This window comes from Tiliqua scincoides, chromosome 7, assembly GCF_035046505.1.
Source record: "Tiliqua scincoides isolate rTilSci1 chromosome 7, rTilSci1.hap2, whole genome shotgun sequence".
Taxonomy (NCBI): Eukaryota; Metazoa; Chordata; class Lepidosauria; order Squamata; family Scincidae; genus Tiliqua; species Tiliqua scincoides.
Window position 1 is genome coordinate 10383109 of NC_089827.1, and position 22907 is coordinate 10406015.

Sequence of the window (22907 nt, forward strand, 5' to 3'; positions counted from 1 at the left end):
CATATATTCAGTACTATCGCATTGGTGCACATGATACACTTTATGGTCACATAAAAAGTGATTAGTGCTAAAGACATTCCCTCCATATATATTTGTAGATGTATAGTTTTTCACCGACAAATCACATCTAACTTCTATCAGTTTTGTCATAACCCTGAATGTTCTGTCATACCCCTGAATGTTTATTGGCCGTTTCAATCATGTGTCAATCTGATGTTTTTTAATATCTCTTGTTTGATGTGATAAAATTCCATACCTCAAATTCTTCAGAAAACCCATTGCTGGCATGCAAATCGGCAACATGTTTTGGAAAATGCTTTGCTGGAATTGCTCCAACATCATCTTAAAGGTGAAAAGGGAAAGACAGAGGAAAAAAATTTAACACTATACAATATGTAACATTATCCATAGTTTTTCCCAACTATACGATAACAGAATGAAACATGCAGATGTTCAAATGCTTTTATCTGAGAATTAAACTGGAATTAAACAGAATTAAACTGGAAGTGTATGAAGCAATAACAGAATCTGACAAAAAAGTGCAGGGTAGGATTTGATTGTCAGTTTCCCAGCAATCCCTTCTTCGGAATGTGCTACATCTGTAGTCAGAATAATGCACCAGTCTTCCATTTAGACAAGAGGCCATCACCAGCCCTGGTGATGGCACAGTCTATCTGGTTTGAGAGTGTTGGCTGAGAGGAAGCTGCATGTACAGTATATTAGAAATCTTCCATCTGAAAATACTCTTAAGAAGACTTGTCTGTATACAAGTCGGACCTTTTCATCTGTGGATTTGACTCAACGCAGGTCCCCTGGCCCACACTGAAGGTTGGCCTATATCCTTCAGATGCGACCAGAGGTGTCCTCTTCTTGTGTCCAGAGGGTGTTCTGAGGCGTGGGGAGGCCACGTGCCACCCCCCCCATGTTTCGGAACACCTTTGGGAGGTGTCTAAGAAGACACACATTCAGTTTTTTTGAAAAATCACGTTTGAACTCCCTGTGCCTCAGAACACCCTCCAAAGGACACCTCAGGTCACATCCGGAGGGTACAGATCAGGTAATGCTGAACCCGTTATTGGTGGAAAAGGTTCTAGGAAACCCAGTGGATGCTGAAGTCAGACTGTACTTTGGAAATCTTTATGAGGTATTTCCCTTCAGCTGTGCTATGTTCTTTTCCTCTTCAGATTTGCATAGCCAAAATATCTTTTATAAAAGCCTCCAAAAAAATAAGCTATTATTCTCAACATCAGCAAAATGATGTCTCTTAAATGCACTTAATGGTTAGAGAAATTTTGTTGCGGGTCCTGGGGTTGACCCTTTTTAAAAGGGACAACTGTTCCCTTACCACAAAGGGACCCCCTAAAACCAAAAATCCCCTGTGGGATGCAATGTGGTGTGCATCGGGATCACTGCATGGGGATTTAGTCAGGAACAGGCTGTATGTGGGCTAATTCAGTTAGACTCAGTTTGAACCCCCATTTTGGTTTCTGAGCACTTTAGAAAATTTTTGATGCACCTTCACCCTTGCCTCTATTCTGTTCACCACCAAATTATGCAGTCATGCCATTGGCCATTACACTGGGTCCTTGCACATGATTGTTTCCTCCCCATGTGTGCATGTTGCATGAGTTTTATAATGCACTACCAATAACAAGGCTCTCTGGAAGCAAATACCTGCATGCTGCTGGATACAGAATATAGGACTAGATCAGGGGCTTTCAAACTCTGGTCCAAGGGCCAGATCCAGTCTGCCAGAATATTCATTCCAGGGGTGGCATGGTGGTGGTGAAGCCTTACTGTACTGGTGTGTAGCAACTACTTTTCAGGCCGCGTGATTGCAGAGACTCATGCAGGTCAGTCGCTTCCCCAGGGCAAAGAGCCATCTAGGGTGATCTGCGGTGGAAGCTGCTCTTCGGTGTGAAGCTCTGCAATCACATGACATGAAAACTGGTTGTTTTGCACCAGAACAGTAAGGCTTTGCCGCCATCACACCCAGAATGAATATTCTGGCAGACCACGGGCCAGAGTTTGGAAACTGCTTGACTGGATGGACGATCACTGATCCACCAGGGTTCTTCTAATATTACTATGAAATTCCACAGTGTATAATTTCATAAATGATTACAAAAATGAGGCCACATTAAGCAAGCTGAATAAACAATTGATATTTGCATCAACAGATGTTGATGCAACAACAGACACCTAATTTTTTTTTAGTCTTCAATTACCAATAATTCACTGACTTCTATTGAGATCCATCTGCTTTTCTTTTTTACTTGAATGGGCCTGAATACACAAAATGAAGTCGCTATTCAAGCTTAAGAAAAATTGCACAAATGTGTAATGCCACTTCCACACCTTGGTGAAGGGGTTGGGGGCATATAATGTTTTCTAATTAAAATGAACTAGAGAGAAGCAGGTACTAATAGCTATATCAGAAAAGTTGGAAAAGTGGGCTACCAGATCCATTAAGTCAAATGTATCGATGATCCACTTAATTCAGTGGATATGGTAAAGGATCCAAATTTCTGTTTCAAACATTATCAAAAATAACATGGAAGGACCCATGGCAGCCCTTCCAGACCCTAAGAAGATTGGCAGCCCGATCATATGCTTCCTGTTGCCTGTCAACAGTTCCTGAGCTGTCCCCCTCTATCTGCAGGCTACCTGCCTGCTTGTCCACAGTACAAGCTTTCTGCTTATTGCATCTAGGTAAAGCAAGACACATGTTCTTTTGCATGACTGTAAACAAGACAAATAAAAATAATGGGTGTAGGGGGTACAGATAAGTAGATCCAGGGATACTGGGGATGACATTAATAGCAAAAGAAGGAAGAGGAACCTCCTTCAAATTTATTTATTTATTTATTCACATTTTTATACCGCCCTTCCTCCAAAGAGCTCAGAGCGGTTTGCACAGCTGCTGCTCCTCCCCTCCTTCTTGTCCTCACAACAACCCTGTAAGGTAGGTGAGGCTGAGAGAAAGTGACTGGCCCAAGGTCACCCAGGAGGCTTTGTGGCTGAGGGGAGATTTGAACCTGGATCATCCAGGTCTAAGTCCACCTCCCAAACCACTACACCATCCTGGCTCATCATTTGAATTAAATGAAAATAAACGGAATGGAAATTAAGTACTTCAGTTTATCTGAATGTCTATATCAGAATGTCTAAATAATATTAAAGTCCAGTCATTCCAGTTAAAATGAAGAACGTAAATGGAAGCCGGTAAGTACCATGGAAATAAATGGGCGTTGACAATAAGCTAAACTCTAGAGTGCTGTAGCTGAAACTAGGAATGTCTTCACCAGTAGATCTTTCGTTCCTGATTCCTATTCCATGTCAACCACATCATTACCATAAACTACATGCATGTGTATATAAATCAGTATATAAATCCAAAGGTTTTGACCAATAATAGCATTAGCAAAATTCGGTTTAAAGAACCATAGCTAAAATATTTTAAAAATGCATCTATCCCCAGAAGAGCCCTACGGAGGACCACGCTTGATCACAGGGAAATGTGACAATAACTGATGGTGGTATGCATGTTGTTGTGGTTGTGGCTGCCCAGAACAGGCCCCTACATACCTCAGTACATATAGCCCCCCCCCACCCCCGGATCTTTGGATGTGGTCTTGTTTCCCTGTACAGTAGCCATTTGCATGCCTGAGTTCTGCCATCTATGTGCATAGGATGCTGTCATTGGATCAGAACACTGGTCTTCTGTAAGGGTGTATCAATCTACACCGGTTCAGCATATAAGCTATATTTAGAGGTCATACTGACACAAAAGCTATGTGTAAAATTATATTTTCAATAACAGCATCAAAAGTTATCTATCATTGTTCAGGAAGAGCTATAGTTTATGCCAGTGTTTCCCAAGCTTTTACAACAGGCAGGCAGGCTTTTTCAACATTCCCTTGACCTACTGGGCCATTGGTCGCAGCTCTCCATTAGGACTACAATCCTGTACATTGCATAGAGTGGTGGATTTTTTTTGCAAGGATTCTGTGGCTCCCCTGGCTGAGTTTCTGCAGCTCTCTGGGGAGCAATGGCTCACAGTTGGAAACCACTGGTTCATACAATAAATTCAAAGCAAATACCTGACACAGGAAAAACTGGTGCTGGTGGAGTAGTTATCACCCGAGGTGATGTGTTATCTTCTAAATAAAAGTGTGCAGTTTGGAAGCATTTTCTAAAAGAAAGAAAAAAGGAATAATATTTCATACAAGCTACCTAAAATATTATAAGGTTGCAATCCTATGCAGTTTTCCTGAGAGTAAGCTATTGAATATTATTTACTTCCGAACATGCAAGGATTGCACTGTAAGACTTCTTGGAACAGTGATTTGAGTAAAAAAAAAAAAAAAGAATCTTACAAAATAAGCATTTGAATAATCTAGCTAAATACAGGGTGACCCCCCCCCAAAAAAACAGAACCCACAAATCTTTGAATAAAACTGTTAATTTTAATTTTTCTTCTTTTTTCTTTCAGGGTATACAGGTCGACTTTGTGCATGAAATATTGGAACAATAGTCTTTCCCAATATGTCTTGGTTTGAGTCCAGTAAGTTTCTTGAAATTTGCTGGACCTTTGTAGGATTTAATAAAATTTTTATGGGTTCTGTTTTTTTTTGGGTCACCCTGTACTTCTGGCAAGATCTAAATATCACCACAATATCACCACATTGAAGGAATGGTAAACAAATACCAGCAAAAGTTAAGCATTGTTTAGATCCCATTGGTTTCCATGGAAGAGAACCAAGTACATGCCTTAACTCTCTTATAGAAATTAATGAGACTGAACAGTGCTTTTCATCAAGTGGAGCATGCCCTTCCAGTTCAGTACATCACATTAATAGGTAGCACATAATTCCTATATTAAATGCTCGGATTTTACCTGAAGAAGAGGCAGAAGACATTGCAAACATCCATCACAATGAATAGCTCAAGGATGCAAAACTGAACCAAGTATTACTGCATGAGTTGTTCAAAGCTCTCAGTGTTATTGAAACTATTGCCCCACTCAGATTCAAATGCTAGCAAATTGTTCTATTTTATAGTCTAACTAGCACACTACCGGATTCATGTTTCAAACCACCTTTTTATAGCATGCTGAGAAATCTCCACCTTCTCAGAGGCACTGAATGGAAAACAGCAACCTATTATGAAGAATTCAGAAGCCCACAATTAAATTGGTAAAATTCAGGGAGAAAGATTGGTTGATCGCCAAGCCATTACAGGTTGACAGACCTTTGCCAATTACTCTGAAGAGGGTAGTATGTACTTGGGGAGTTGGTGATTTAACTGAAAATGTTAACTGTGTTGCACAATTTTGCTTGAATATTCTTTCATACTCCAGATGTAAAAATAATAGGACAGACATCTGGCAAAAGAAGCAATTCAAATGACTAGAATAATCAACTTCAGCTTTATGCATCTAACATTCCTTTAATTTAAAAAATCCATCTTCAGATAATTAAACCTGCAATCAACACATTACATGGGTCATTTGCTTTGTTTGAAGTATTATTCACAATTGGTTAACTTTAAAAAGATATCTGCATAAGAAAAAGTACTACTGTAATTGTAAATTTATTAAATTCTAGGAAACTTGGCCTGCATTCCTTTTTTGTTTCCAATAGCAAATATTTTGTGGAACTTTTTGGCTGATCCAGAAATCAACAAAGCTGAATTACTTAGGTTTAATTTGCTGTAATTCAACTGATTTGAATAATATTATTTTTTTAAACTCTTGATTACTTTAAAAACTGGATAGTGGATCAGACTGCAATTCATTCTATGTTTCACCTTGTTCTAGTTTGCTTCAACCAACTGTAGCATAAATACATTGATAAACAATTGGTCTAGAACAGGGGTGTCCAAACATTTTGGCAGGAGGGCCACATCATCTCTCTGATACTGTGTCAAGGGCCGGGGAAAAAAGAATTAATTTACAATTTAAAATTTAAATAAATTTACATAAATGAATATATTAGAGATGGAAATTACATGAATGAATGAAGGTCTTGCACTAGCTCAAGGCCGATAAAAGGCCTTGCACAAAGTAAGACCAGCCTTTCCTTCACTGCTACTGCTGCATCACAGACGTGAAACAGCAAGTGGTGGAAGGAGCCCTTGTCCCACAGCTCAGGTGAGAAGTCAAACAGTCGTTCACTTGCTGACAGCAGTTGCGTCAGGCCAGCGTGGGCTCCAACAAGTCTCTGGAGGGCCAGAGGCTCATTGGAGACTGGGGGCTCCCCGAGGGCCTGATTGAGAGCCCCCGAGGGCCGCAAGTGGCCCCCGCGCAGGGGTTTGGGCACCCCTGGTCTAGAGTAGAAGAAAGAATGAAATTGAAAATAAGCCTGTTTAAGTATATGCATATATCAGCTTATGTGGTTTGTAAACATCATTAAATGATCAAGTAGAACCCTGGATCCTAGCAGCCTGGTGTTTTAGGGTTGGTTTTGATGATGATGCAAAACCACTTTCTCTATCATATGGGCGAGAAGGTGTGGCCAGATGTGCTCATCTCCCCATGTGCACTTCGAATTGAGGGGAGGGGCATCTGAACTGCCTCTACTTGCACAAAACAAATAGTACCTTAAAGTATTGTCCTATGTGATTATATACATGCAAGTCTATGCTTCTGCTCCATATGATAGAGAAAGCCTGTTCAGAGTATGGTTGTTTACATGTAATGCATAGAGTAGCATTTCTCAAATTTTGGGTTAGGACCCACTTGGTGGATCGGGACCCGATTTCTGGTGGGTCCCACAGAGCCTCCAATGAAAACATGGGTGATGGAAAGATCACATAACTAATTACCCCACGCTCCAAGGCTATTCAAAAACCAGATAGTTGCTAGCTGCCTTGCAAAGAACTAAGCTCCTGCAGTTTACAAGATAGCTGCTAATTGCCCTTCAAACTGCTGAGCTCCTGCAGTCTGCAAGCTTGCAAGGGAGATAAATGTTTGAGCATCTTTTTTTCTGGTGTGTTTTTTTCCAAGTCCATCAATGTCAGGTAGGGGCAGATAAAGGTTGGGTCTCATAACTAAGTCCCTCAAGCCTTGAGGCTATTCATTAGGGCTGCCTCAGTATAAGAAATGGATCAAGTGTTTTGCCAACAGACAGACAGACAAAATGTCATTTCTTTCTAGGTCACCTTTTTAAAATACAGTAAAGTTACGTGGGTCCTGACAGAGTTCATTTTAAAATGTTGGTCCCAATGCTAAGAAGTTTGAGATCCACTATAATTTTTATATACTAATACAGTAGAAAAATATATACCTTTCATGGATCTATGCACATAGGAATACATCTTCCTTTTCACATATTTTGTGTGCTAAGCTGGATCAAGAGGCTCTTTTTAAATCTGCATAATGTTTTTGCAACCTGATCTTAATCATACTTAGGCCCAAATCCTAACCTACTTTCCAGCACTGGCATAGCAGTGCCAATGGGACATGTGCTACATCCTGCAGTTGGATGGCAGCCACGGAGGCCTCCTCAAAGTAAGGGAATGTTTGTTCCCTTACCTCAGAGATGCGTTGCTCTTATGTTGGTGCCAGAAAGTGGGTTAGGATTGTGCCCTTACTTGGATACAAGGAAATATATGTGGTACTGCAGTCAGAGTGAGCCTATTCAATTTCATCCATCAGTTACAATGAGTGAATGATGCAAATGTAAGATAATACGTATAACATTGTGCTCTTTCAAGGACATAGAAAACAGCGGGTTAACAAAAAACTGTGTATCAAAACCAATTATATACAGAGCATCTTGTACATCTTCTTATGGTGGTGCATGAGGGAGATGTCATCGTGAGGTGTGGTACGGAGGTTAAAGGTGTGTCTTGCCTGAAGAAGCTAAGTAGGAATAACCCTGGCCATGAATTGGAAGGAAGACTGTCACAACTGATAAGCTGTTGTGAGAGAACAGAGCCACAAGAACTTGCTGTGGCTTGTTGATCACCGGGGTTTGAGAGGGCAAAGGAGTCGACTGTGATAAGCTGCCAAGAGGTGGAGGAGTGTGGAGGTCAGCAGCCAAGAATGAATAATACCTGGCTGATTTGTGGCTGTTCCTGCTGGAAGCTCAGACCAGCACATGTTGGCAAAAGAATGACGACCACACAGGAAGGAAAACATCCTTACTGTAAAAATGGGGTTTGGGGATAGCCTGTCTATGTGAACTGCCTTAGATCTGTAAGGCTCTCACTCCTTGTGCGAGCTGGTGAGAGAGGCAGTATAATAATAATAATAATAATAATAATAATAATGATGATGATGATGATGATGATGATGATGATGCCATATGTGAACAAGCTCAGAGGAACAAAAAGCTTCTGCAAGATGAAGAATTAAAGAATACTTTGTATATGGTTCAGTTAGTTGTCCTGAACAAGTTCACATGAGTAAGCATCACATGATACAACTTAATGACCCAATGTTGCGAAATTGCATCTGAGCTTCACAAAGATCTTTCTGATTTTAACAGAAATGCTGGCATAATTGGACAATGAATTTTATTTCTAGAAAATATATAGTTCTGTTGCAGAAATATTAAAAGAATATTAGTGAGTGTTTGTGGTCCCTATAACTTCTCTTTCAGATTATTGCAAAGAAGAGCTACAAATTCTATTCAGACATGAAGGAAAAGACATGAAGGATTAAATTTAACATCTAAGAGATATTACCATTAATGGGATATTTGTTTTATTTTGAAAAATCAAGGTTACAAAGCTGTTTTTTCAGGGAAACAAAATGAACACAATGTCATCTAAAAAGACAAGATCAAAACACATGTAGGATTACTAAGACTACACCCTGCAATCCTGGTCTTAAAGTGTACAGCAGTGTTTTCTTTGTATATTTCAAATACCACTTAGCCCTAAAGATAAGACCCTTTGGAAGATGAATATGAACAGTCATGTAGAATACTACAGAGCTACAAAGAAGCTTGTCAACAAAATGAAGTTGGTTAGCTATAAATCCCCATTGCAAAATCCAGAACAAATGTGCAGGAAATCTAAACTAAAAATATGATGTGCAGCTTTTTGAGTGCTTCTCTTATCTGGGCTGGTTCACACATGCATGTACAGTTTGTGACTCACAGCTGAATGTGGAAATTAACTCCAATAAAAATACTGTAGATACTCGCCTATGGTACGTGAAATTTTTGCCAAGTAATCAAGCTCCAATTCTCACTTCGCCTGATCTCCGGGTCAATCAGAGGGCAGAGCCTTTCAACTCTGAAAAGTATGGTTTCTCGGATGAGCTCAGGCAGGCACCTCCTTAGTTCCTATAGTAATTTTCCTGGGACATTCCAGCCAAAGCTAACCTTTTATTCTCCTTCCTTCTGCTGCAGCCTGGTTCTGCTTTGCAAATGCTTGCAAAGCAGGTCTGTTTTTGGAAACACCAGGATGGGACCCTCCTTTCCCAGCTACAATTCAGTGCACTCTTACTTAAGAATAACACCCATGGAAAGCAGTGGGTCTACTTCTGAGTAAAAAGGGTTGCAAATATATGCAGCTGCATCTCTCTGCTGTGAAATGAATTGCACACTCCAAGCTATGTGTTATGGGTTGTCTGTTGTACGTAGAGCTTCTGGCTTAACACACTAGGCACCGTAAAGGTGGATTTGATTCATGGTTCAACCTTTTTCACTTGTATATCCCTTGGTGGCCCATTTCCATAAATTGTACCCTTCCTATTAGCAAAATGTTTGTAATTAATAATACAAGCCCTCATCTCCCCCATATGAAAACCCAGACTTCATGTATTTATGTATCAGTGTTTTCTCTTTTCATCTGTTTGAAGAACAGAAGACTTTGCCTTTGCACTGTTTTGCACAGAAGTGTGCTGGGAAATTCTGGCGGATTGAACACTTTCCATATTATGTTTCAGCTTTTTTACTGTGCTGGTTTTCAATCACTGGTGCATACATGAATTGATGATCAAAAACTAGCTATTGGTGGGGCTTTCACAGCCAACTAGCTACCTCCCTTCCAGGCCGTGCATTCTGGAGCACAGCCTGCCTTTTTCTGTCATTATTCCATTCCTTTTCAAGTACCCCTAAAGGTCCTGTTAAGTGTCCCTGGGAGTATGTGAATACCAGGTTGGGAACCACTGTTTTACTGGTATATTGTTTACAGTGCACTTGCTCTGACAGTGTTTACAAAAAGGTGGTGAAGACCAGAATTTAAAAAAGAATAAAAATGTATCTTATGATCTTTTACTGTGTTTTTAATAAATTAGAGACTACAGTTTTTAGGTAACAATTAGTGGTAGGTTATTTTTCAGGATCTGGCCTTGGTAAAATCAGATAAAACTATAGTCAGACACCCTCCTAAGTTTAACCCCCGACTTATCCAAGGGTCATAGAAAATTCCATGATTGTTGGCTCAAAACTTGCTCTCGGCTTATCTGCGGGGTTGACTTATAGGCGAGTATCTGCGGTATATCACATTACACCTGTGTAAGACCTGGCTATATGAACACTCAATCTGTAGTATTAAATCTGTTACAGTATCACTTGATATTGCAATTGTTTTACAGCCCAATCCTATGTTTCCCGGCACCCGGAGAAACAGTGGTGACAAAATGGTTACCACTGTATCCCACAGGCATGGGGAAGCTGCAGGAGTGCCTAAGTTCTTGGAGGAAAGGGACCTTCCTCCCCTTCCCCTATGGAAAGCCCCAGGCCCCGCAATGGGGCTTTTCAAGCCTGTGCCAGCTATTTTGCTGGCACAGACTTGAAAATCTCCATGTCAGGTTTTTCAGCCGGACACAGAGGACCAACCGGTTTCACCCCTCCTGCCCCCATTCTGCCCTCCCTAACCCCAGAATGCCTCTCCCTGCCCCCAAAGCTTGCACCACTGCCCACCACTGTCTTACTTTCCTCTGGGAGCCACCCAGCACCTTCCTCCTGGCATTGGGCCCAATGCAAACTGGTGCTGGCTTGGCTCCAAAGCTCCTCTCATAGCGCTGTAAACGTGTTTTACAGCATGTTTACGACATCTAGTGCTGACACTAGAGCTTAGCCCATCACTGTGGACTGTTAGGACTGGGCCCGAAATTGTTTTAAACTGGTTTTACTTTATGTTTTAATGGCTTTTATTTCATGTTTTTATTACGTAGTACTGTCATTTTACTGTTGTACATCACTTTGGGCATTGAGAAAACCATATAAACATCTTTTAAACAAAGGAACAAACAAATAAATGGTACAAAAACAAACATATATGTGTGAATTGATGGTGACATCCTGACAATGCTTCTAACACTGGGAGCACACTCTGTAAGTGGTGGTATTTCTGTGATTTAAAGTAACAATCTGCTCATGCAGGGGCCACTTCCACGAGGACCCCTTTCACAAGCAGAATGGTCCTTCTATTCATGAAGGGAGCTCCTAGTGGCAGATACACTATAGTTAGGTGCCACTAATTATTTCTTTTTAAAAAGGGGACAACATCATTTCCACAGTTTTCAAAAGCGTCATTAACCTCTTACAGGGAACACAAGCAGTACAGCGTAGAGACCAATCACATAGGATACTATATCAGCAAACAAGAGGCCAAGACAGGGTACAGTGACTGTAGCGTGATGCAACATCACCTTTGTGACAATGTCAGACATTGCACCTATAGCCGCCTTGGGTGCCCTTCGGGGAGAAAGGCGGAATACAAATAGAATAAATAAATAAATAAATATTAAGAAGCGCTACCCTGCAGGGTCGTCGCTGCCGCATGTAGCTTCATGTCATTGTTAAAATTTGTTACGCAAAACACAGTTGGACAGAAAAGGTGTGCAGCCTGGGGGCCTGGATGACCAGGTAGCAGCTGTGACACTGGGGGCTTTTGCCCAGCTTCAGCTGGTGTGTGTCAGCTGCGTCCATATCTGAGTCAGCTGCATCTGGCTTTAGTGGTCCATGCTTTTAGATTACACAGCATTTAGATTACCATGACACACTTAACGTGGGGATGCCCCTGAAGACAGTTTGGAAATTGCAGCTGGTTTAGAATGTGATGGTTGTGTGGTTACTGGGGCTTGGCGGTTTAATGTCAGCCCATTGCTCTTGCAACTGCACTGGATGCTGTTTTTTTTTTCTTTCAGGGCCCAATTCAAGTTGCTGATCTTAACCTTCAAAGCCCTACACAGCCTAGGGCCAGGGTAACTTTGGGATTGCCTACTCCCATACATGGGAGTACTCCCATACTCCCTGGGGGCTGGGGATAAGAATAGGCCCTCCGTTTGGCTGTACTTGTCTTAAGAGGCGACTAAACAGCCACCGGGTAGATGGGACTCGTCAGCCTGGGAAGGCAGCTCATCTGAGAGAAGGAAAACTCTGATTCCAAACCTCCACTGCCTTGTGGGTACATCCAGTTATGGAAAAGGCTTCAGGAGTCAACCTCGAGGCAAAATCCGGAGCCAGAGTCCCTGAGGCAGTTCACGGCTGAACACAGTCACAGGAGTTCTGGCAACTCCTGCGACACCGCTGTATTGGCCTCTGCCTTTCCATTGGACCATTTCAGCGACGTGGAGAGGGGGGATTTGCTGCATGGGAAACAGTCTATCCTCCATATCTACTTTACCCAGGCTTCGTGCACTGGAGAGGACACTCTGTTCCAGAACCACCATTCAGAGCGCGGTAACATAGTCTTCAAAGACTGAAGGATGCCAACATGGACTCCCATACAGTCTGGCTCATCCCCTTAGGTCACCTGGCAGGGCTCTGCTAAGAGTTCCACCACCCTCCAAGGTAAAGAGGATGGTGGCAAAAAATCAGGGCCTTCTCTGATGTGGCATTGTACCTGTGGCACATGCTTTGAGCATCTATGATCATCCTCCTCTGTGGAGGAGCTCAAACAAGTCTTAAAGACATTTTTATTTCAACTAGCTTTGGCGGGAGAGGGTGGGGGGGGGCTGTCTTACTGAAAAATTAAACCATTTTTGCCCAATGCTGCATATACGCAACAGAGATCAAATGTGTACATCTGTCAGCCAGGCAAAAATGGGTTAAAAGGTCTGTTTTATAGCTGTTATTTTATTGCCTTCTATTTTAGCTTTTATTTTCAAAATGTTTTATGTCTGATTTTATTATAATCTGCCTTGTGCAGTTTTTAACTGGAAAGGCAGGGTATAAAATTCATAAAACAAATAAATACGTGAATGAGGAAAGCCGTATCAAGAAACCAGCCATCCAGAATGCCATACATAGTTATATGTATAGATTATTTAGAGAATTAATAACAGTAATGACAGGGGGGGGGGAAACTTAATAAAACCTTACCTCCAGTATATGAGAATACCAACAAGAATCACTAGACAGATGAAAGTCAGGGCTGATACGACCACAAGAGGAATAACCGTCTTCGGTTCTGCGTTACCAATAAGCGACTGATGGCTACTATTACTTGCCTCTGTAGTCAGAGAAAATTGAAACAACCTATATTTAAATTTTGACTTAAGGCACAACATAACTGACTATGGTTTCAGGGTCCTAGATGCTGTTACTTACCGTTGTAATTTTGTTAGTACATAGTGCAGAAAGCATATATATTTGCAAACCAGTTTAAAGAAAATAAGCAGAAAGTCGGCAAGCAGAAGGTCATAGCTTAGGCAACGCAACACCTAACAGTGTGGCATTTCATTTTGAAAACACTGCAAAATGTTGTTTTATGCTGAAAAAAGGGAGAAAATCAAGTTATACTAGTAAATAAAAAAAGGTTATCAAAACTGCTCCAGGTTATCAAAACTACGTATAGAAGTGCATAGACTGCTTTGATTTATTTTTATTTTTACTTGTGCATTTGACTACTAATTATAAATGGAAATTCATTCTTAGCAGAGTAAATACTGTTTAAATTGCAAATATATTTCTGCTATATTTAAACATCGTAAAATGGGGAAATGATGTTAGCATTTTCAATCTGTGCCACTTGCATGAACAAGCTGATCTATTCTATGCGAGTCAATCTTCTAGTTACACAGGTCTGTTTGTACCATATTGTTAAATGTATTAAGTAGGGTTTTAAGTGAGAATTAGAATTTGTATTATAATGCTGTTCAAATAAAGCCCAACTGAACAAGAGAGATTCAGAATTACTTATTGACTAGGATTTAACCTTTCAATCTGTAGCACATGGTTGAAATGGTAGAATGTTTTGTACCAAAATGTCTGCTTTTCTTCATTAATCTGTCAAAATCCAATTTTATGTCTATAATGACTTTACAATTATCAATATAATTGAGAATACATTTCATTGTTGACTGATTTATTGCACTGAGTTTACAAGAAAAAGAATGTGAATTGGAAACTAAAATTACAAGTTTCATGCTAAAGCCATGTACTTTTGGTGGTCTCTATACCAGGGATGTCAAACTTGTTTCATACGGTGGGCTGAATAGCAATCCTGGCACCTACTGAGGGCTGGAAGTGATTTAATGAAGCAGGAAGTGACGTCACTAAGTAGGCGATGACCAGAAATAAGCACTTAGGAACTGATTAGCTGCAAATGACAGAAGAGAAAATATGTAAACCTTGTTCATATTTTCAAGATCTGGGCATCCAATTATCATGCAGGTTGTCCTTTCAGCAATGCTGCTTCTGCCAAGGCATCACTTTGCAGCTCAGGTGCTATGCCAGGTGATGTCTCAGCAGAAAAGGCGCTCCTGAAAGAGCAGCCTGCATGACTTCTCCCTTTTTTACTTATGGTCTCGCCTTCCCTCATACCGTTCCTTGCTTTCTGAGACCTCCTTCCATCACTCCCTCCCAGCCCCTTGGCAGAAACAGCACTGCTGAGAGAGCCCAATTATCAGGAAGTCCACCCTTTCAGCAGTGCCACCAAGGGGTGTGGTTATAATGGTGATTGGACAGCAGTGCTCCCCCAAGTAGCAGTTTGTTTAACCCTTTATGCACATAGCCTAATCTGCCCTGTCAGTTTTGCAAATCCAAAAAATTGGGTCACCACTGATGGGTCCCAGAACCACAGTTTTGGAAGCATTGATTTTAGTGGAATGTAGTTTACTTGCACATCATAGGATGCTATATACTTCTAGGAATTATAGGTGGTGTATGCACACATTACAATTAAAATGCACTCACAAATCTCTATATGTGTAAGTACCTGGCACTGGTGGACATCTGGAGGCCTGCCAGACCAGGTAAGTTTGGTGCAGGGATGGGGAAGTGAGAGGGGAGGGGGTGGAATGGCACAGGGAGGGGTGTGATAGGGGTGAGGGATGGGCAGATCAGACCCAGTGGGGGGGCAGGTTCATAGTCCATAGCAGTTATTGGAGTTTTATTCCAAGAAGATCTCTAGCAGCCAAAATCCCCCCCTCCTTGAGATTCAGTGTTGCATGAGAATTTAGTTAGGATTGGGCTGTTTGTCTTATTTGTTTCATGCTTTTAATCTTTAAAGCCATTTTGTGTTTTTTTTAAAAAGCAGAACATAAAGATATCAAATAATAATTTAATAATTGTAAAAAGATTTTTACTGCACACTAGAGTGCATAAGTGGACATGAATCAGCATCATGAAAACCCAAATTACTTCAATCAGGTGTGCATGTTTACATATATTTCAAGGATATTATCTTTTTCTTAAATGAACAATGACAGGACAGCTATAAAATATGCAGTATAAAATACTGCAAAGCATGGCTGAGAAGTAGCGTTGTCAACTTTCTTACTGATCTCGCTCTTGTACCTTTAAGAGCAGCCTTATGTAGAAATTAGGTTCTAGCATGGAGATAAGTGTCAGAAAAAGTGATACCTTCATAATATTTTTGGGTCAAGGCTCTTGTTAAAGGCAGGCAGGCTATTAATCACAGCAGTCAGGTACATGGTGCTTGAACAGGTCATGATCTTTGAACACCCTTGGAATAATAGCTGCCTTGAGTGAGGCAGTTTCTACATGAGCTGAGTGGGAAAATGGGTGTTACAAGTACCAAATAATTTTGAGGCTTGCAGGTAACCTTATGAGTTGCATCAATGACAACAACAACAACAAAAAGAGATTTTTTTGTTTCAGAAATTTTTTTGATTTGTTGCAGAAACCTAAGTGTACCCTAGACATCTTTTTTCAGCAGACACAGTTAAAGTTGTAGTTAACTTCTGAACCCATTAGTCAAGAATCAGAAAAATACATCAAGCAGTGAATTATCTTGTGCATTTGAAGAGCACTCTAAAAGAGCACTTGTGCATTTGAAGAGCACTCTAAAAACATTAATACCACAAGTTTGCTCAAGCAACTGTTTCTGTACTTAGCTTTAAACCTGATCCCTCTTAACTACCTTATCAACTTGAGCAGTATACTTTAATAAGCAGAGTGACTGCCTATGAGGAAAAAATATCCAGCCAGTTACTACTGCATTAGAACAGGAACATAAATGATAGCTCACATCAAATTGTGTATATACATTCGTATATATACATGCACTGGAAAGCCAATACTTATATAATTTGCCCAATAATTACATTTGGTTTAATCCCAGTGAGATAAATGTGCTTCAATCAATTCCTGTTAATCTGATTTTCATAATGGAAAATTATTATGAAAGAATATACTGCTTTTCAACAAAATGTTTATGAAGTAGGGTTACATAGCATATATGCAGGACATATGCAATATACAATGGTAAATAAAATATATGAAGCAAGCTTGGATTTCAGAATAATCTGCAGTATATCAATTTTGTAAAGAAACAGGTTGCCAGGATTCATGTAGGTATTCTCCATAGCAACAAAATATAACCTTGGTCAACAATAAAAAAATCAACACAAGTTATACCAGATTTTGCATTATTTTAGTGGTATTACTAGAGTGAATAATGTACCAGAACTCCATAATATTATAGATGTTCCCCCCTTAAAGGAAGACTTGATAATACAGTTATTAGTTCATGAAATAACATTACAGTTTTGATTGAGTAGAAAGGAAGTTTAGGAAAAATCTCCCTAAAAAATTAGGAAAAAAATAAAATGGTGAGCTTGAAAGTTCACAATTCAAATTTCACTGTAGGCATGAATATAGAAGATGGCTTTAGGTCATCTATTCAGCACCTCTATAATATGGGGATAACCATTCCAGTTTTCCTTAAAAGTAAGTTGTAAGGATTATAAAGAGGAATTCAAATAAATTCCTTTTTTATGCTGAGTGCAAGGTATTACATAAACTGTACTACAATTCTTTTTAAATATATTAAGTGAATGAGAAGATAAAAAAAAGCTTAGCACTGATTATAGACCAGAGTACAAATTAACATTAAAAAAATTATACAAATATTCCTCTCCCCCCCCCCCAAAAAAGTGTTTAATTGCTGTACTTATCAAGAAGGCATTTTAAACTTTATATAATGTTCAATTTGTATTATTGTCATTTAAAAAACAGATTCAACTAGGCATCTCTGGTTGATTAGCAGAAGATTTCTTGATAGAAAGCATCAGTGTATTAATTGCTATTTAGATTAAAGCAAAATAAGGCTCATGTCAGAAGGAAATAATTCCCATGAAAGTACTCTAATGAGAATGAGAGATAAAAAGTTAACAAGTGCTGTTACTCAAGCAATCTGATATAACACACTTCTAAAGCACCTTTTTATAGCTCCTTAGTGTTAATTGCAGATGGAGCATTTTACCTTTAATAACAGCAAACTATAACTGTTGCTAATTACTGTATGGGTAATTAATACTCTCTCTACCCCCTTATTTTTTATCTTCCATTCTCTCTATTCAGAACATAAAATACAACTTTATATCATTTACTAATGGCTCTGTGCTAAACACAGCTCAGTCCTGCACAACTGCATAGCTTATTCCTGGTCTGCACATACAGATGGTTTTCCAGTTGATTATCTTTTAAACAGCATAGCATCTACATATCATAGTTCCCATTAAGTAAATAGACTACAAGATGTAATAATAAGGATGCATTTCTTAAATCCTTGCATCTTAATCTGTGCCCCCCCAAATGTATGTTTGTAGAGCTGAATTCTTATAGTTTACATACTTTCCAGAAACCAATTCTTCCATGAATGTGAAAAATAAAAATATTTTGCTGATTAATACTGCCCTCTATAGGCACTAGAAACATGCAAATAAATTGCAAGGCCTCAATGCAATATCTATCTTCAATTCTCAATACTAACAAATATAATTGTTATATTTTCATCCAATGAGGCAGTTGTCAATGTAAGTTGGGGTGGGGTGTTTCCAATAAGCATATTCTGGATGAATTGTCATGCCCTCTACCACAGAACCCTGGGAATGGTAGTTTTAGGAAAATCTAAGAATCTCTAATAGCACCTTCTTCAAATTACAGTTCCCAAAATATTTTTAGGGAACAATGGCAGCTAAAGTGTTATAAAACTGATATAAGTTAGAAGTTAAGATAAAACCTTAGAATTTCAAAAAAAGTTTGATTTCTGTTGCATTTTCATTGACATAAGCTAGAATACAATCAAACAAATAAAACTTTTCATTTTGTAGGAACAAGCAGGCATTATATGAGGAGGCATAGAAAAACTTGGCAGTTCATTAGATTTTGCAAGACACTCATATCTACAGAAGGAACATTTATAATGACTATTTCTCAAAGTGAGATGAGGCAGCATTATGATGAAATAATTTTTTTTTTACCATTACTTTACTTGAAAAACATACAAAGCAAGCATATGTTAAAAACGGGCAAAAATAAATAAATAAATAAAATTCAAAATCAGCACCAGGCATAATCATATAATGTGTTCAGGAACCATGCAACTTCTAATCTCTCAGTAAATGGAAGAAACTTAGGTGATTTAGGCCTTAAATTAAAAACAAAACAAAAACAATAATTTAGTGCACAGACTGCATATACTGCCAGTTTAGCCATCATGGGTCCACCAGGTTAAGTTAAGTGGAACCATGATAAGTCAAGGTAAGTTAAGCCATTTCTGCCCAATGTTGCATATACACAACAGGGACCAGATGTGTACACCTGTGGGCTGGGCAAAAATGAGTTAAGAAGGCAAGGAACATCTAAGAATTGTCAGCATTCTTAGGAAAGAGATAACTGAGGGCAACTCTGAATTTTAAATCTAGTAGTATAGGAGACCTACTTTGGTTTGCCCCCCCCCCTTCGCCTTTTATGTCTTAGCTATAACTGAAATACCTAGGGTAATTCCAACAGTTCACACACATATGCTTCTATAGAGAAGTTTGCTTCACAATTCTACAGGCATGCAAATCTGCCATTGGGAGCTATAACTAACCTGCCTCAGAAATGTTGAATACTGACGAGTGACCACTGGGTACAGATGCTACTGATGACAGTTGTGATCCAGAAGTTAATTCTGAGTTACCTGTTCCAACTGCCCCCTCAAAGTCATGGTCATTAAGATCGGAAAAACTGAAATCTGTTGAAGTCTCATTATCATTAAGGCTATCTGAGGCAGCTTGCCCAGAACCACTCTCTTCATCACTGGTGAAAACTGCCCATGATTTAGACTTTGGTGCACTTTGCAGTGAGTTGCTAATAGCCTGAATGTGGTTCTCCGGCATGGCTGAATCACTGTGCTTCTTTGTCTTCATTGCCACTGCTGGGACTTTTGTATATTTCAGCTGGTCCACCTCATGGGTTATCATGTCTTCCGGATGATCAACTGTGGTTTTCTTTGCTTCTTTTTCTTCAGATGTTTCAAAATGTGAAATTATAATTAGATTATTCTTATGGTTGACACTGTCTACCTGTGCCTCTGTCTCATCTATCTCTTCCTGGCTTTCTCTATGGGAAATGCACCTGTGACAACCGTTTGCAGGCAAGCCACTATCGTACTCATCATAATCATCATCAACAATAGACAACCACAAATCGGTGTCAGAACTAGTTGTGGTAGATAACTCAGGGTCTGCTTTAGTGGGAACTAATGGAGTGTTTAAAGTTATACTACCATCGATGCCGGGAGAATCACGTGTAACAGAAATATACGTATCTGGTATATTTGAAAAGGCATGATGAATAGAATCAGGCACAGGAGAAACAATATTAGGCCTTGAGGAAAAAGTGAGATACTCCTCCTTCTGAGAAACACTTGGAAGACTATGGCTGTTGGCAGAAGTAGCTGTATTTGGTAATAGGTCAGTTGGCATGACTGGGACAGTCACTGTATTCACTGCTTTGGAAGGAAAGGCACTTGTATTTTCTAAATTGGTTGACTGATATGAAACATCATGACTGTACAATGAAGGTACAACCTGGTGTATATCTTCATTATTAAGCAAACTGGGTGCAACAGTTTCATCACTTATATAGGAAACATTTAAACCTTCTGGTGAATCTGTGGGGGTACCGGTAGTATGTGGCTTATTTACAGTAGATGATGCTGAATGCAACCTTGTTTTATTCGCTGTAGGATCTGGTGTCATTTGGTGCAATATTTGGTCAAAAGTAGAACTACCATTGTCAGCCTCTGCGGTTTTTTGATCACTAGGCACAGTTACGGGAGTTCTAAGCAGTGCACCATCATCAGAAGACTGAAAGGAAGTTTGCAGCAAAGTGTTATTTAATGTAGCTGAAGCCTCATAATAATACTGCAAGAAGGGAGACAACGTATTGAGAGAAGCAGGAGTAGAGAAAGCTTGCTCTGAGATTGCGCTAAGCACAGGCTTAAGCAAAGTGTCATCAAAGGCTGGAGTTGTAACATGCAAAGGCTGAACAGGAATATGGTTTTCTGAGCGTTTACTAGCATCATAATCAAACACCTTAGTAACAGGTAAAGCAATAGATACTGGAAGGATTCCCTTTGCACTAGAAACAGTAATGAGCATCTCTTGTAAAGTTGTATCCTGCTTAGTAATTTCATCATTAGAAACTGTAGTAGGAAGTTCAGTCATCATTTCACTTTCAGCAGGGGAAGCCATTTCACTGAAAGAAGAAGGAATTTGCAGTTCTCTGTCATATCCATATATTACCCCTTTTTGGTGAGGCATCTCTACATTACCATTAAACCCAGGTGTGCTGCTTATCAATTCACCTGAAGAATCACGTGAGGAGGCTTTAAGCATAGACATTATATCTGAGTCAGGCAAAAGGGACTCACTACCAGAATATGCTTCAGACCAATCCATTTTGCTAGATAGAGTGCGTGTAGGCTGCAGCAAAGTGTCAGCTTGAGATATTGCAGAAGAAGGCTTATGCACCAGCACACTGATATAGCTGCTAAACAACGGACCCTGATGAAATGCGCCAATAGAATCATGTGCAAATTCTGAAGCAGCAACAGTTTGGAGAGGGCCCGCATTACTAGATAAAGCATAAGAAAGTTCAGACATTGTAGACACTGCATGCATATCTAAACCACTGCTGGATGGTTCAACTTGAGTTCTATCATGACCAAATATCAATGTCTCTGAAGCAGCATGGACCGCCTGATGTGATGTCACATCAGAAAACTGAGCGAGGCTTGACTGCATTAAAACGCCACCCTCTGCTAATGTCAAAGAAGCATGCGGGGACACCTTATCGCTCTCAACAGCTGGAGCAACTTGTGGAAATGTTTGAGAGCCCATATGCAGATGGTGAAACATTTTACTACTGGAGGAAGCAGAGGAAAATGGAAGCAAAGGCACACCATCATAGGAAGACAGAGTGGATTCAAATGACACATCAACACTGGGAAATACAGGTGCAGCATGCAAGGTCACATCACTACTGGATGCAGCAGGGGAAGTGTCGAGCATCTGAGCATCAGACAATAAAGGGGTGACTAGACGAAACACTTCACTACTGTAGGAGGGTTGAAGCGGTATCTCACCATTGTACACTGGTTGAGTTGTCTGAGAGAGTACCTCACTGGCAGCAGAAGCAGAGCCATTTTCTTCAGAATTTGGAGAGACAGAGTAAGATGACAACTCAGTAGGGGAGAAAGCAAAGGTAGAAGGATGTGGCAATTCTAGATCCGCAACTGAAACCTCTGGTGACAACACTGGACCATTGGGATAATGCACTGTAGCAGGATCTGGGGAGCTAGGCTGAAAAAGCTGCTCACTATCGACCGAAATGGCAGTAGTATCTGTACCATTCCACCTATGCCATGAATTCAAATTGATTGTAGGGGATTCTTCTGCAGATTCTTCAGCTCTCGGAGGTTCTAAATCTTCTGATGGAATTTTAATGTAGTCTTGAGAGAGATCTTCATGCATGTTTATTTCTGGGCTTCCTGAACTAATCATGTTTTCCTGGGATGTCTCCACAGTGACTAACCATCTAGCAGAAGTAGTAGGAATGGAACCCCAAGAGTCATCAGTGTCTAGATCAGGCTTAAAAGCAGACACCTCTATATCATCTTCATGACTATCAGCAGCAGAAGCTCTTGTTGTCTCATTGTCAGAAAAAGCGTGTGCAAACTCCTCCCCATTACCTTTGGTGGCGCTGCTTGCTAGAGAGACAGCTGCAGTAACTGCTTGAGATGATGCAGAATCCACCTCTTCTTCCTTTGGTACGTCAGTGGTAGGCTGAGAAGAAGGATGAAAAATTGCTTTGGAATGGTCATTTTTTCCATACGCGTCTTCCTCTTTCGCTAAGTATCTGTGCGTTCCAACCTCATTGTATTTCGTCCCCATTCTGTCCTGACCGTAGCTAGAAGTAGTAACCTGGAACTCCTTTTTCCTGATTTGGTTCACTACGCTATCTGTGCTGGTGATTACTGCGGCTTCTTCACCCACTCCTGCCTTTGCTTCCTCCATTTCATCTTCCTCCTAAAAATAAGCAAACATACAGTACAGTCAATGTTCTCTCTTATTATTTAATGCAGCGGTTCTCACACATTTAGCACCAGGACCCACTTTTTAGAATAAGAATCTGTCCGGACCCACCAGAAGTGACGTCATGACCGAAAGTGACATCATCAAGCAGAAAACTTTTAACAAT

At 40.1% G+C, this 22907-nt stretch overlaps 1 protein-coding gene across 1 annotated transcript in view; it reads right to left on the reverse strand.

Moving 5' to 3' along the window:
• Positions 1-22907, reverse strand: part of PTPRZ1 (protein tyrosine phosphatase receptor type Z1) — an 85059-nt gene that overhangs the window by 21071 nt on the left and 41081 nt on the right. The window contains exons 11-14 of the mRNA XM_066633664.1: positions 19252-22735; positions 13290-13419; positions 4104-4195; positions 257-342 (exon numbers count right to left, since the gene is read on the reverse strand). Coding sequence (XP_066489761.1) covers positions 257-342; positions 4104-4195; positions 13290-13419; positions 19252-22735 — 3792 coding nt within the window. The remainder of the gene's footprint in view (positions 1-256; positions 343-4103; positions 4196-13289; positions 13420-19251; positions 22736-22907) is intronic.